Source organism: Drosophila hydei, unplaced genomic scaffold (genome assembly GCF_003285905.1).
Source record: "Drosophila hydei strain 15085-1641.00,03,60 unplaced genomic scaffold, DhydRS2 tig00000131-arrow-arrow-pilon, whole genome shotgun sequence".
In the NCBI taxonomy this organism is placed as follows: Eukaryota; Metazoa; Arthropoda; class Insecta; order Diptera; family Drosophilidae; genus Drosophila; species Drosophila hydei.
The window spans coordinates 356982-372238 of NW_022045671.1; the positions used below are offsets into that span (position 1 = coordinate 356982).

The 15257-nt window shown below is 40.8% G+C and overlaps 4 protein-coding genes and 1 long non-coding RNA gene across 8 annotated transcripts; 3 read left to right on the forward strand and 2 right to left on the reverse strand.

Moving 5' to 3' along the window:
* Window positions 1-1253: 1253 nt before the first annotated feature.
* LOC111597251 (inositol polyphosphate 5-phosphatase K) lies at window positions 1254-3295 on the reverse strand. The gene is made up of 2 exons (XM_023311854.2): window positions 3042-3295; window positions 1254-2946 (listed from the first exon to the last, which is right to left on the reverse strand). The coding sequence occupies exon 2, from the start codon at window positions 2943-2945 to the stop codon at window positions 1467-1469; it is 1479 nt and encodes a 492-aa protein (XP_023167622.2). The 5' UTR covers window position 2946; window positions 3042-3295; the 3' UTR covers window positions 1254-1466.
* Window positions 3296-3568: 273 nt separating this feature from the next.
* LOC111597285 (mitochondrial uncoupling protein 4) lies at window positions 3569-6600 on the forward strand. 4 transcript variants are annotated; one of them, XM_023311900.2, is made up of 5 exons: window positions 3569-3786; window positions 4179-4554; window positions 5296-5405; window positions 5590-6078; window positions 6132-6600. In XM_023311900.2, exons 2-5 carry the CDS (start codon window positions 4186-4188, stop codon window positions 6304-6306), a joined length of 1143 nt encoding a protein of 380 aa, XP_023167668.1. In that variant the 5' UTR covers window positions 3569-3786; window positions 4179-4185; the 3' UTR covers window positions 6307-6600. The 4 variants fall into 4 exon arrangements, with proteins under 4 accessions (XP_023167668.1, XP_030078954.1, XP_023167670.1 ...); XM_030223094.1 differs by lacking the exon at window positions 3569-3786 and adding an exon at window positions 3856-3932; XM_023311902.2 differs by lacking the exon at window positions 3569-3786 and adding an exon at window positions 3901-3907.
* LOC111597286 lies at window positions 4794-5173 on the reverse strand. The gene is made up of 3 exons (XR_002751308.2): window positions 5065-5173; window positions 4888-5005; window positions 4794-4828 (listed from the first exon to the last, which is right to left on the reverse strand). It is a non-coding gene; the product is annotated as an uncharacterized LOC111597286 (long non-coding RNA).
* A 678-nt stretch (window positions 6601-7278) lies between the features above and the next one.
* On the forward strand, window positions 7279-9994 carry LOC111597284 (thioredoxin domain-containing protein 5 homolog). The gene is made up of 3 exons (XM_023311899.2): window positions 7279-7559; window positions 8680-9088; window positions 9148-9994. Exons 1-3 carry the CDS (start codon window positions 7372-7374, stop codon window positions 9781-9783), a joined length of 1233 nt encoding a protein of 410 aa, XP_023167667.1. The 5' UTR covers window positions 7279-7371; the 3' UTR covers window positions 9784-9994.
* LOC111597235 (BTB/POZ domain-containing protein 17) lies at window positions 9795-14847 on the forward strand. Its single transcript, XM_030223098.1, has 5 exons — window positions 9795-9880; window positions 11226-11397; window positions 11500-12502; window positions 12828-12985; window positions 13044-14847. The coding sequence occupies exons 1-5, from the start codon at window positions 9795-9797 to the stop codon at window positions 13296-13298; spliced, it is 1674 nt and encodes a 557-aa protein (XP_030078958.1). The 3' UTR covers window positions 13299-14847.
* The last annotated feature ends 410 nt before the right edge of the window (window positions 14848-15257 follow it).

The following is a 15257-nucleotide window of genomic DNA, read 5'->3' on the forward strand; positions in this document are numbered from 1 at the left end:
CAATACGCTTGTGACGTCATTAAACTTAATGGGGATTACGAGTGCAAAAACAGGTTTCCCTTTAAAGCACTTCAAATGCTTCAGCAACGCACATCATATATATAAATAAAGATCATTGCAGAAAACATGGCTAAAACCGGAAAGTTGGCTCTAGCCAGGTGTGATTGACTAGCAGATACCCTGCTAGCCTGAGCTCTACTTGACTTAAGTCGCTCTTTGAGAGTCTCAGGTGCAAATTAAAGTGCTGTTATCAATATTTATCGATTATTTTAATGAAAACTATCAGAGCCATATATCTGATATTTTATAGTATATATTATATAGTTTATAAGTATACTATATACTAGATATATATGCATATATAGTTGGTTCCTTTATAATGAGCATCGATAACTTTTATCTGAGCACACCATTTAAATAAACTGAGTATATATATATATAACAATCAGATATTTGAAGGAAATTGCAAGTACCAAATAGACACATAAAGCCTATGACTAAGTAATACGCCTATAAATATTGACTATCAACTTTTCATATTTACAATACCATAGAACGCTATAAAATTCTACAGAAAATCATAATTACCTCTTAAGATAGGGCACTATAGGAACTGCAACAATTGTGAATAATGCCAGCTATATATATAGCTATATGGTTATCTATACCCATTACAAGTGTCATCAAGAGAGATAACACAAAAGTGAGCAGGTAGTGCAGCAGATCTTAAAAGCAGAGGATATATATATATATATATATATATATTATTTTTAGTAAACGTATGTATATGTAGGAAATTGTAAGTGAGAAATAAATCATAGCTGAAGGTAGAGCAGTAAAACTTTTATAACTGGGTATACCTATACGAAAACCTTGGTCTATGAGAAAAATCTGTTGAAACTGTAGACAAAATTGATATCAAATATCGAAGTGGGTAGTAAGGCTTTGTAAATGCCGCCGAGTTATAATACTGGAGTTGTATGTATAAACAAAGTATCATAAATATATGCATTTATATATATAAACTGAAGGCCCTTGTAAATGGATAATATAAAAGTTCGTATTCATATGTATATGTATGTGTATATATATGTCTGGGAACAGTCTGACAATTGGTCTAGTTTGATCGTGTATTTGTGTATTACATAACATATATCGTAAACAATAAAGTAAAGTAAAGTAAAATAAAATAAAATAAAATAATAATCATATCTATATATGTATAAGAATCACGTAACGTGTATTGAAATGTATAAGCAGGCATATCAAAATGGTTATATATATAAATATACATAGATAGAAAACAATTACAGATCGTTAACAAGAAATGCATTCACATGGATCATATTGCGATAGATATACATAACATATATGTGTAGATCGAGTGATATTTAACAAATTAGGGCATAGGCGTTAGGTGTTTGATCTTGCGACTACAGAATATAGATGTCGAGGGCCTCCGCTAGCTAGTCGACGTGGTACTCGGTGCGATGCGGCGATCCGCTGCGCTTCTCGGCTACAAAGGGGCCGGAGATGTGCGCGATGCTGGTGACGCCACGCAGCCCGGTGCTGCGGAAGTAGATGAGCACATATTGTTCGCCGTGGCGCAGCTCGACATCGTCGGCGAAGTCAAGTCGGACGAGCTCCTCGTTGGCATCCTGTTGGCGGCGCAGGCGTTGCCGATTGCGATGATGATGATGGCGATGCGGAGCCGGCGTATCAAAGTAGTCCCGTTCGTGATTCGAGTCCGAGGAATTGGGCGATTCAGCTTGATTGACATACTCGTAGGCCGCATAATCCGCCAGGCTGGCGTATTCGATGCCATAGATGGCAATCCAATCGTTGGGCCCCTCCTCGAATTCCGCATGCTTGCGATACTCCACGGTATTCTCGTCGCCAATCTTCCAGACAGAGATTGGCGTAAAGGTAACGCCCGGCGCACGATAATTGGGATATAGCTTGATCGTAAATTCGCTGCTGACCGGCTTGTGGTCGCTGATATTGTAGGCGGGATGCGATTTGTAGGAGCACTGCTCGATGGCCAGCTGCATGCCCGGCTGGCGATTGAGCGGCTGCACGGCGTACATGATGCGATCTGTCCATGCGGGTCGTCGCTTCATATCGTACTCGGAGGTGCCTTCCTTGAACTTGAATGTGGGCGGAAAGGCGGGCAGACGCTCGTGCAGCACCTGAAATGCCTTTTGCGTGCGCTCGCGCACTTGGTACAGCTGATCCCGCTGCAGCAGCGCTTCGTGCTTGGCATCGTCGGCAAGGGCGTCGCGCACTTCGATGGCGCTGTCGCTGCCCTCCAGCCGGAAGTTGAGATCACCAAACCAGAAGACATAGTCGTGATCGTAGATCTCACGATAGCGTTTCACATGGTAATGATGACTCTCGAGTATCTGCTTGTAGTCCTCGATGCGCTCGTCCAGCTGATGGTCATGTGCAGCCAGATGAGCCACCACAAAGGCCAGGCCACAGCCATAGAGCGTGAATCGCACACTCACTGCCCCTTTGTTGCCCCAAATGCCGCCAAAGCCTGTGCGCGTGAACTCCGCCTCGATGTCCTTCAGATGCTCCACATGGGGCCGGCGCACAAACATGGTCAACAAGAGGCCCTGCATCTGTTCTGTCTTGACGGCCACATAGTTGTAGTCGCGCAGCAGATGCTTTGCCTTGTGCGTCCACGGATCCTCCTTGAAGAGGCCCAGCACCTGATGCTGTGGCTGTGCATTCACTTCCTGCAATCCAATTGCATATATATCGGGCAGTTCCTGAGCAGCATCGCCGCTGGCTTCGCCATGCAGACCCAGCAGCTGGCGCAGCGAAATGTTATCCGGGAATCGGCTGCCAACATTCCAGGTTATCACATAGACTCGATACGTATCCAGTTTCTGCCGAGCGCTCGACTCGGCTTTGGGTGGGGCTGTTTCTGTCTTGCTCATACTACGCCAAAAAAAAAAAAAACAGACACACACACACACCCACACACAAGTATAGATTACTTATTATCTTTTGATTCATACCATATTGCTACTTACATTAACGAGTTCTTTTCGTGTTATTGTTGTTTTTCTTATTGTTGTTGCTGATTTTATCAATTTGATGTTGCAATTGTTATATCTGACCGTGTTTGATTTTATTATTGCATATATTGTTTGATAGCCGCCTTAGTTACTGGGCCGTGCTATGAAGTAATCAGCGTATAACGTACGCAGTGCGCATAGTAAATAAAGCAACAGCAAAGCCCGTTTTTGAAAAGCAAGGCCAATTAAGTCATAAACAGCTGTTCGCTGTGCAGCAATTGTTATCGATAGAATTCGATATATCGCAAACTGCAGTACAGTGTTGGCAACTAACGTTCACAATTGTGGCTCTAAAACCGACAATTCAATTACCAAACACATTACTCAGACATATTAATAAACGCATATTAAAAAATTTTAAATTTTAAAAAATTTAAATTTTGTATATTGTCTAATTTTTATGAGTTGCAGTTTTTAAGTTATCCAGCACAAATCTTGCGCTGTCAAACCTTCTACACACTATGCACCCTTGTACAGCACTGTACTCAGTTTCGGGCTTGTTTTTGTTTTTGTGCAACACATATATATTTTTTGTTTTATTGATGCACAATTGATAAGCGCTCATAAAGAAGAAAAGAAAAATACACACTTATAGCAATATCAGTTTGAAACATACAAATCAATTCTGCAATGAGTACGCGGTCAGGGCGTGCGTTTAATTGAACATAAGACGCCGTTAAACGGCTACGGGAATAAGAAGGCGAGCATAACAAACACAACAAAAACTAATTTTGGTTTTGCCTTTTTGTGTTGTTTTTGTTTCTTCGTACATTGACGTCGTTGGCAGCAGTTGCCGCTGCTTGTTATTGCTGTTTTTGCTTGTACTGCTGCTGTTGTCATTGTTATGTAAAAATATACAAGAGCCAATTGTGCGCACAGCATCATCCTTGAAAAGTTGAACCGTAAATCAAAGCAGCTTCAATATTGCTTAACAAGTCACGCGATCTTTGCGCTTTCAATTATTGACTTCAGCAACAGCAGCAGTGGCAATAGCAGCAGCAACAGGGCTGCATAGTTTATTTTTGGCCAGCTACCAAAACAAATAGTTGAATATTTTTAATTGAATTTGTTAATAAATAAATGCAATTACAGTTCAAAGATGCCAGCATCACAGACTATTGCAGTAACTGCTGCTGCAGCTGCCGCTGCCATAACCACGACCAGTGTACCCAGCGCAGAAGCCAGCACCAATGCACCAGCGACAACTGCAACAGCCTCAGCGACGTCGGCAACGGTAACCAATGGCGCTATCAACAGCGGACGCCATCAGCTGCGACCAGTTAAATATGATTATGCGGACTCATTTGCCTGCACATATATTGTTTCGGTTGTAGCCGCCTCCATAGCCGAGCTGGCCACTTATCCGCTGGATCTCACAAAGACCCGCTTGCAAATCCAAGGCGAGGCCGCCAGTGTGGCCAGCACAGCTCCCACCAATACCAGAATTGGCGGCAGTGCCAAAGCCAACGTGAGTAGTTTGCACATATTTAAGTGTTTTTTATTTTTATTTGATATTTTTTTTTTTGTATATTTTTGGTATTTTGGTGTTAACCGTTTGTTATTGTGTTGGTCTCTCATGCATGCTAGCTTTTTGATCCCGGCTTTTGCTAATAACCGTTACCCTTGCAGGACCATTAACCCAACCCGAACGAACGATCCGTCTATCCGCTTTGCAGTGTTGACAAACGCCCACAACTTGTAACCTTCTGCCTGAGAGGGGGATCACTTAATCAAGATAAGCGCTTCGGCGTGCCGAACTTAACATTAGCTTATTTATTTATTTATTGTATTTTTTTCTTACGTTTGGTCAGTCATGTGCATTATCAGCATGCTGATAAGCCGAATGGTGCTGGCGTTTTAATTTGTTACCTTTTTCGTGTTGCTGTTGAGGGGAGTGTCCCTCTGGACGTGAGATATGGCTTTATAGAGAACTTAAGATTAGTTGACTGTTATAAACCCAACCAACCCACCTACCTACCCCACTAGCTGCCAAATATCCATAAATCCATTTCTGTGCGTTTTTTAAATGTGAAATGTAAAATGACAAAAAAATCAAACAAACAATTTCAGACCGTGTTCTATACATGTACATGTGTGTGTGTGTGTATGTTTATGTATAGGATAGGTATATGTATATGTATGTATATACACAATATGAGCTGCACATATATATATGTTATGTAACTGAACCACAACCCCCCATTACCAGATGCAATATCGCGGCATGGTCGCCACGGCCTTTGGCATTGTACGCGAGGAGGGCGCCCTCAAATTGTGGCAGGGCGTGACGCCGGCGCTCTACAGACACGTCGTCTATAGGTGGGCAATCAATCAATCAATTGAACCAACAAGCTACAAACCAAGTACTATTATTCAAATTCAAATGATCTGTGCCACTCTTTAAGTAGCATCCGATGCAATTGCCTCAAGCATTCCTGATACATTTGCTCCACATATCCAGTTGCAGCTAGCTTGAACTAATCTCGTCCTCCTCCCTTGACAGTGGCGTGCGCATCTGTAGCTATGATCTGATGCGCAAGGAGCTAACCGCGAACGGCAGCCAGGCGCTGCCCGTTTGGAAATCTGCTCTATGCGGCGTCACAGCCGGTGCAGTGGCTCAATGGTTGGCCTCGCCAGCGGATCTGGTCAAGGTTCAAATTCAAATGGAGGGCAAGCGGCGATTGATGGGCGAGCCGCCGCGAGTTCATGGTGCCGCACACGCGTTTCGCAAGATTGTGCAACGGGGCGGCGTCAAGGGTCTGTGGAAGGGCAGCATACCGAATGTGCAGCGTGCGGCATTAGTCAATTTGGGCGATCTGACCACATATGATACGATCAAACATTTGATCATGCACCGTCTACAAATGCCCGATTGCCATACGGTCCATGTGCTCGCCTCCATTTGTGCCGGCTTTGTGGCTGCCATTATGGGCACACCGGCGGATGTGGTGAAGACGCGCATCATGAACCAGCCCACCGACGAGCTGGGACGGTAAGCAGGCAATCGTTCAACCAATTCCATTCCCTAACTATATAATTTTGCAGTGGCCTGCTCTATCGCGGCTCGGTGGACTGTCTACGCCAAACGGTTGGCAAGGAGGGCTTCGTCGCTCTATACAAGGGATTCCTGCCCTGCTGGATACGCATGGCGCCTTGGTCGCTCACCTTCTGGTTGTCCTTCGAGCAGATACGCAAAATGATTGGCGCCTCCAGCTACTGAGGACCTAGCTATTAAAAGTCAAATACCAATTGTTTGGCATTAAAATAGAATCAAAAAAGGAAGAAATTGCAATCGATATTTAAACAAACAAAAAAACATATAATTGTTAATTACTATATTGTTTTCTGGGTTTTGTTAAACAAGTGCCGTTCGCTTTAAATGGTACAAAGACTCTTAAGACTGTTTTTATCTATGCCTCCCCGTTTGATTCTCGCTATCGTTGAACTCTTCATAGCAGACTTTACGACATTCAGTTAATTATGCCCAAAAACTAAGATATTGATCCATTTAAATATATAAATATATTTAAAAACAGAATCCTATACAGAATTCCTATAGTAAATTAAAAGTCAAATGAAAAATTAAATCAAATTACAAACAATAATTTTTAAGAAATCTATATAATGTTTAGGCAAATATATATTTCTCCAAAAAACTTTTAAGAAAATTAATATAATATATAAATATATGTATATTTATATATATATATATATATATATATATATATATATATATATATATATATATATATATATATATATATATATATATATATATATATATATATATATATATATATATATATATATATATATATTATTTTAATTTTAAAAGAGTATTTTGATGTTTATTTTTTTATGAAAGCGCATAGCTAAACATATATATTTTAAAATTTTCGGAATATTAATTATTAAAATATTTTTTAAGAATCTAAGCTTTTACAAATTGGTCTTATTTAAAAAAAAAGCATGCATTATGTGTAATAATATATATTAATCCTAATCGTGGTTATATAAATTAAACAATGAAAATACAAATTTGGTTTACTTTTCAACATTGTTTAGCCATAGACATTTAAAAAAAATTAAATTAATACTTAAAGCCAATTTTTAACTGTTATTGTTATCGAATATCTTGCGATAGTTATCGATACCCGCAAATGCAACCCATCTGTTTATATTTGGTATATCTATATTTGGTCACACCGTTGCCGACAGCTAATATATAGTGTAGTGTATTTTATAAGTGCAAAGACGATAGACCGACAGTTTTGTACACTCCAAAATGTTATTTAAATCAATTATACCGCTGGCCATTTGTGCGCTCAGCCTTAGACCCTTTTTGGCAGTCGCATCTACTGACGAACCAGCAAAGCCGGCCGATGACAAGCAATTTGCCGTTGAGCTCAATCCGGAAACATTTGACGAGGCCATCGAAGCCGGCAATGTCTTTGTTAAGTTTTTTGCGCCATGGTAAGCAATAATTGCTAAAAAACGCGTATAGCATTTCTATTAATATGTCAATTTTGCAAGAATTTGTTAAATTCCGACCAAGCAAATAACCAAATATGTATTTAAAGTTTTATAGAGAGCTAAGCACACATACGCACACACACACATACAGACAATGCAGACAAAGCCACGCAATCTTAAAGAAACATCTGTTCATAATTATGTACTTGTACTACAAAAGTATGCAAACATAGTAAAACACAAAACTAGAACACATTTCCTTGTTGTTGACACAAATGTTGTTGACACACATGCATCTGTTTTTGAACAAGATGCACACGAGGCGCAACACACATATCTATTAACATATATATTCGATATATATTTATGAATATTGATAACAACTGATCTCTTTCTCTCTCTCTCTGTCTCTTTGATGGCATCCTTTTTGCAAGTCGTGACTAGTATCACGAGTGTCGCACTCGATATCTAGCAGATAGTATAGAATCACTTATTAAGTTTAGATGACGAATTGAGGATTACAATTCTTCTATTTTTGAATTTCGAATACCACGTACTTTGATAAGGGCGCTACGAGCGGTCAAAGGGGCTTTCGCTTACTTTTTTTTTTAGTTTTTAACTTGACAAAAGTCATGAAGCGCCTTTGATTGACACACACTAAGCACCCATCGCACGCACTTACGTTTTCAAGTTTTACAATCGTATTTAGTTAGTCAATTGCCCCGTTATCAGCGTTTACATACATACTTACATATATATATATACATATACATATGCATACATATCATGGTCTCTTTGTATTAAAACTTTCGTTGCCCGCTTTGTTATACCCCTAATCCATAGACTGTGCTTTGTCTGGAATCATACAAAGCTTCTAGACTTCTTATCTGAAAGAAAATAGCTTTCATATAAAACAAAATCGAAATGAACTCGATTAATATGATATTTATAGAGGGTGATTTGGAAACTCCAACTTTGACTTTGTAATTGGGACAAAGGAAGATTTTTCGACTTTCGTCTCACGAATTGCGGCTGTTAGAAGTTAATTCGAATTCGAACTACCTGCTTAGAGTTGTTTTCGAACTCAACATCTTTACTGACTCTACAATTTTGCTTGCAGGTGTGGCCACTGCAAGCGCCTGCATCCGCTGTGGGAGCAGCTGGCTGAAATAATGAACATTGATGAGCCAAAGGTGACCATTGCCAAGGTGGACTGCACCAAGCATCAGACGCTGTGCGCCGATCATCAGGTGACCGGCTATCCGACGCTGCGCCTCTTCAAGCTGGGCGAGACGGAGTCTGTCAAGTTCAAGGGCACGCGCGATCTGCCTGCCATTACGGATTTCATTAACCAGGAGCTGAATACACCGGCCGAGGAGGACTTGAATGAGCAGCAGCTGCAGGAGGGCAGCGACAAGAATCCCAATTTGGGCAAGGTCGTTGACCTAACGGAAGATACGTTCGCCAAGCACGTTTCTAGTGGCAATCACTTTGTCAAGTTCTTTGCACCTTGGTGCAGTCACTGTCAGGTAATTAAATCCACATTGCTTGACTTCTGTGCACATACTAATTGGATTGAATTGTTTAGCGCCTGGCACCCACCTGGGAGGAGCTGGCCACTGCGCTGATCAAGGAGCCGGATGCAACGATTTCCAAAATCGATTGCACACAATATCGCAGCATCTGCCAGGACTTCGAGGTCAAGGGCTATCCAACGCTGCTCTGGATCGAGGATGGCAAGAAGATTGAAAAATATGCTGGTGCCCGTGACTTGGCCACGCTTAAGACCTATGTGGAGAAAATGATCGGTGCTCCAAGCACAGGCAACAACGATCTAGATGATGCCGCTAAAGAAGCGCAAGATGAGGCTAAAAAGCAAACTGTGCAACAGCTAAATGGCATCGAGGAATTCGAAAAGGCCATCGCCGATGGCATTACATTCGTCAAGTTCTATGCGCCCTGGTGTGGACACTGTCAGAAGCTGCAGCCCACCTGGGAGCAGCTGGCCACAGAGACGCTAACCAGCGAGGCGGACATTGTGATCGCCAAGGTCGATTGTACATCGCCGGAAAACAAACAGATATGCATCGACCAACAGGTCGAGGGCTATCCGACTCTCTTCCTCTACAAGAATGGCAAGCGCCAGAACGAGTACGAGGGCAGTCGCTCGCTGCCGGAACTGCAGTCGTACGTTAAGAAGTTCATCGGCCACGACGAGCTCTGAGCTGTACATCAATGCCAACATCAACATCAACAGAAACATCAGCATCATCATCAACATCAAATGATGAACAAATCCACATACGGAATCATATGCGAATGTCATAAACGAAAGCGAATGCAATTGCAGCCTCTGTGAGGGACGTATAGTCATCCAATTAGTAAAAAAGAAAGAAACTAAATAAATCAGAAAATATAATTATTCAAAACAAAAAAAAAAAAAAAAAATTAAATGTGCGCCACAAATGTAAATCTGCTTGTTTTGTGATTGTTCTGTTTGCTGTTTATAAGCTTCCTCTATTCTCATTTTTTTTTTTTTTTTTTGGTCGAGAATAGTTTTGTTCACGTGTGCCAAATATCCAATCGCAATTTAATTGATATGTTTTTCTTACAGTTTTGATATTATATCATGAATTTAGTATAAACTCATTATGAAATAGACAAATAAGCATATATAAATATTATATTAGCAGGGATATGTGGCATAGTTGATCTCAACTTGAGACTTTCAACTTTCAAAACCAATTTTTTCAGTTGTATATCATTTAGAAGTTTTCTAAGACTATTTTTGAAATTTATATATATTAAAGAATCCAATAAAGACAATAAGGAGTTCAATCTGTTATTATAGTGTAATACAGCTCTGAACTATTTTGAAATAACTTGTATAAAGGAATTAAACATTCGTCATAATCTACGGGAACTGATAAATTGAAAACATTAATATCACAAATAATTTGAAAAATTGCGGTTTCATACTTGGTATTTAACCAGGTTTTTTATTATCGTTTGGTATTTTTGCCTGCACTATGAAAATACTTTTAGTTAGGTGTTTTTTCTGGCTCTGTAATTTGGTATTATTACAGTCACATATAAACGTGAATACAGATATTATCCTATGATATTATCCTATGTTGTTTAATTGCTTATGTTCTGCAGGAATAATATTATAGGTGTATAAGTATATTACATTTTTTTTTTAATAATTTATAAAATGATATTAATTTTTAAAATTTGTTGTTATCGTTAGGCATGTTTGCCCTGCCATTTACGTTTTTCCTAGTAAAATGAAAACGGTCACACAGTAGCACAGTCACACAAACGCAATTTATAGTTTTATATTGGTTGAAACTACTGTTAACCAATTGGGCATGTCCCACGATACGAACACACACTTCCAGCAAGAGTTGCCAAATCAATTGAACTTGGAGTAGAAACGGAGCTAGTGTCTGGTGTTACAATGAGCTAAACAGAAACGTGTGCAAAGATTTTTATGAACGCTAACAGTAACGGCGTGGCCGCCTCTGGTGGAGCTGCTGCCTGTGGCGGTGGTGTTGCAGCAGCAGCAGCAGCAGCTGGGGTTGCGGGTGCTGCTGCGGCAGCTGGTGGTGCAGCAGCAGCTGCTGCTGCTCCCGCCGCTGCTGCAGCGGCAGCTGGCGCAGGCGCTAGTCCAGCTGCTGCAGAGCCTAACAGTGGCAGCAATGCGTCCGCTGCAGCAGCAGCAGCGGCCGCTGCAGCCACCAACGGCACCGAGGGCAGCACAGCCCTCAACGATGACCAGGATGCCAAGCGGCGCAAGTGCCTGGAAACAGATGAAACCCAAGATGGAGCAAGCACCGTGAGTATGCAAATGGCAACTAGCCCTCACCCAAATGCCCCAAAGAAACGGCAACAATAAATTTCAAATACTGATATTTATGTTTGTGTGTGTGTGTAGCAGATGATTGATCCGAACAGCGTGCTGAATAAGATCGCCCACATGTATGCGGAGCAACTGATGTCGGACATTGTTCTGCTGGTAGATGGTAAGGAGTATCCGGCACACCGTGTCATACTCTGTGCGAGCAGTGATGTCTTTCAAGTCATGCTGATGAATCCGGAGTGGAACGAGTGCAGCAAACACGTGATCGAGCTGCACGAGGAAGCCTGCTGTTCGGCTGTATTTCCACAGTTCATCAAGTATCTGTATGTGGGTCAGATCGAGGTGACACTGCAGACGGTGATGCCGATGCTGGCATTGTCCGACAAATACAATGTGCGAGATCTCATCGAGCTGTGCATCGGCTATATGACGAAGCACGTGGCCAAGGCAGCGACCAATGGCTTTTTGGTCTCCTGGCTGCAATATACGCTCTCGTTTACGCCCACGCACAATGATCTCACCGAAACGCTGAAGCGTTTCCTCAAAAACAATTTGGAACTGGTGGCCGAGTCCAAGGACTTCGTTGAAATGGATCCCGCCATACTGCAGCTGCTGCTGCAGCAGAACGACATCGTTGTCACCAGCGAGTACAAATTGTTTAGCATCTTGCAGACGTGGCTGCTGCATCGCCGTGGACTAATCGAAGCCCAAACCGGCCTCAGCGCCGACAAAAGGGCCAGCAACTTCATGGAGCTAATTGAGCAGACTGTCATGCACATACGCTTTGGCATGATGACGCCCAGGGAGCTGGCACATCTGCTCATCGTTCCGCTGATGGAATATCATAAGGAATTTCTGGTCGATCGCATTGCCATCGCCATGAGCTATCATTCCGGGCAGGAGGATCGTGTGCGCGAGATCCGTGCAACCGAATGCGGCCAATTGCAATTCACGCCTCGACTCTACTGGAACGACACGTGGAGCGTCGGCATCGATGTGCACAACTTTGACAAGATCGAGGACTACAAGCCCTATGTCACCTGCTTCTTTTCACAACGACACATTGCCGAGACTAAGGACGGTGAGTGTTTCGGATTTATAAGCATTTAACTGTATAAGCATTTAACGATAGCGAGATGGAGCCTTATAAATTCGACAGTGTTAGGGTATCATAGACAGGTAAAAGAACTGATGAATGTCTTCCACAGTCTCCTTTAAGTCTATCCTATTCAATCTTGAGAGGTGTCTAAATTACAGTAAATCTTTATAGCAATGAATCTATTTGCTCCCAATGAGTTCACTTTCACAGAGTCTTTTTTAGGAAGTGTTACGAAAACCTTAAGAATCAAGTCTTGAAGTCTGGCAGCTGCTGTCTTTCACAACTTTTTAATTGAATTTGTTTCAAGATTCGTGCATGACCTGGGAGATCGAGTTCTTTCCGCGCGGCGTCAAGTACAACAAGGCCAAAATGGTCTGGGGCGAGGATGTGCCCGGCTGTTCGCTCAACACGGTGCGACTGCGTGTCACATGCAAGCATCAGGACATTGGCGAGGAGCGTTTCAAGGTGCGTACACACGTCTATACCAAGGAGCTATATTAATTTAAAGTTATCGAATTCACAGGTCGCCGTGCTGATAGTTGGCGTGCAGAACAAGATTGAGCACATACGCACCGTTGTCCATCGCACCGAATACTTTTCGGATGAGGCGCGTGTCATCAACTTGGATAATCTCTTGCCCTTCGACGAGCTGGAGCACACCTCGCGCAATTTGAGTCCGCATTTAACGGGCAATCAGCGCAATACGCTCTCCCTGCACGTTGTCATAACACCGATGGATGCGCACACCTGCCGTGATACGCCTCCATTTCAATTTTGAACCAATCTAAACAGATCAGACTACTCACATACAACATTTCCAAATTCCTTGGAGTGGAGTGCTCTGTGAGAGCGTCGCTGCTTTGGCCATATGCTACAGAGTATAGCTGAGATCTCTCTCGCTTCATTTCCATTAGGAGTTAATCAACACACACACACACACACACACATACACGCACGCACACATTTACAAAGTAGCTAAAGCATTGTTGTACCCGCTCAGCCCCTAGATGATCCTAGTCGTTGGAAGCTTTTAGCTTCGATTCGCTCGTGCATACACCTAGCTCTATGTGTGTATCTGTACACATAAATATTTATATCGATATATATATATATATGTAGATATATATTATATCTTCCATCTAGTTATGATCAATCCGTTGTATAAATGAAAAACATTTGAAGCGCAGCTTTTCGTAGCACGTCGACGCATCAATTCTATTCCTGCTGTACATATCCCAGCTTAAGCATTATATATATGTATATATATTTATATATATGTATATGTATATGTAATTTTCAACTAACGGTCTATGGGTGTGTATCTCAGCAATACGTTCTGTTTTCGTTTCTTTCCAATTCCTTTTTTTTATAGTTTTATATGTTATATTAATTAATTTGAATTCGATTTTAACTTAAGCGTTTAGCAAAAAAGGCCATTTATTTTATGTATTCGTAGTTGGCTTTCCTCTTTTTTCTTAGACCAAAAACCCATATGTTTACTGATCGCAATGCCCAAGAGCCTTGCAACTGGACTATGGAAAGGACGAACTTCTAATAAACATTGATTTGTATAGAAACGAATGAGAGTTTTTAACTATTTGATAAGCTCGAAGTAGTTTGGAAGTCTTGCTTGCAGTTAGCACTTAACATTAACTTTACCAGGCAGCTTACCCTCAGGTTTTGAAATATGTTTAGCGTGATTTCGTTGTCATTTAACTAATGTGGTCTTTGATCGTTAGATGAGACAGCAGATCGTCTGCTTCTTCTTCTAGTTCTGCTTTTACAGCTGGCGAAGCTACGCAAATACTCATAAATTTTTACCACTCGCTGTACAACATGATAATGCCGATCTATGTAAGGCTGTTACCAACTTATGTAGCTGCGTTAGAAAGATAGTAGTGCTACGTATGTGTGTATTTGTATAGCTCTCTCTCGCTCTAACTCTATATATACATTATCTTTGGCTTTTAGTGTAAATAATATGTAGTCAAGTTTGTAAAAAACTACTTGGCTCTTGTTCTAACACCCAAAACAGCTGCTTAAGAATCGAGCTATCAAAATCCAAACATATATATATATATATGTCCATAGATAAGAAGAGTAAGGTACAAAAAGAGATCCAGGGGGCGAAGGGCGTGCGAAAGAGACAGAGGTTGAGCTAAGTGTTTATAAATAGAAAACGTTGTTTATCTAAATCAAATCCTCTGTATCCTATATACATATATAACTATATATCAACGACGTAATTGTAAGACATTGTCAACACTTTTTGTTGCCAGCTTTGATTAAGGTTTCTTTGACTAACTCTATAATAGATGCATTCATTGTATATTAAAGCAATTTGAGCTATATATGTAGATATATATATATGTCTATAAATATATATATATATTCATATATATAATTCAGCTGTTAATCATATTTGATTTGTCAATTCGAATCTATCTATCTATATATCTGTATATCTGACAAGTCGCTTAGGTTAGTTCTGTAACATTATCTGCTTATTTGATGTCTATTTAAGCACTGTCTCAGATCGGCTACTATAATATAGTTAAGTTTATGATTTATGCGCTCAAATTACAGAAGTAAAATTCAAATGTCTGTGTAAATAAGAAGCTAAAATAAAATATGATGTGAGTCGAAGTTGAAGTCGAAGTCGAATAACCTATTTGATAGAATTCATCTATTCTCAGTATGGATATCGTGCGAGATTATCATCTGACAAGAGTAATAT

Coding starts and splice junctions, on each gene's coding strand:
- LOC111597251 (XM_023311854.2), bottom strand. CDS start 2,945: ATGAGCAAGACAGAAACAGCCCCACCCAAAGCCGAGTCGAGCGCTCGG.
- LOC111597285 (XM_023311900.2), top strand. CDS start 4,186: ATGCCAGCATCACAGACTATTGCAGTAACTGCTGCTGCAGCTGCCGCT. Junction 4,555..5,295: donor GCGGCAGTGCCAAAGCCAAC/GTGAGTAGTTTG, acceptor CCCCATTACCAG/ATGCAATATCGCGGCATGGT. Junction 6,079..6,131: donor CCCACCGACGAGCTGGGACG/GTAAGCAGGCAA, acceptor ATAATTTTGCAG/TGGCCTGCTCTATCGCGGCT.
- LOC111597284 (XM_023311899.2), top strand. CDS start 7,372: ATGTTATTTAAATCAATTATACCGCTGGCCATTTGTGCGCTCAGCCTT. Junction 7,560..8,679: donor GTTAAGTTTTTTGCGCCATG/GTAAGCAATAAT, acceptor TTTTGCTTGCAG/GTGTGGCCACTGCAAGCGCC. Junction 9,089..9,147: donor CTTGGTGCAGTCACTGTCAG/GTAATTAAATCC, acceptor TGAATTGTTTAG/CGCCTGGCACCCACCTGGGA.
- LOC111597235 (XM_030223098.1), top strand. CDS start 9,795: ATGCCAACATCAACATCAACAGAAACATCAGCATCATCATCAACATCA. Junction 9,881..11,225: donor ATACGGAATCATATGCGAAT/GTCATAAACGAA, acceptor TGGCGCAGGCGC/TAGTCCAGCTGCTGCAGAGC. Junction 12,986..13,043: donor TTGGCGAGGAGCGTTTCAAG/GTGCGTACACAC, acceptor TCGAATTCACAG/GTCGCCGTGCTGATAGTTGG.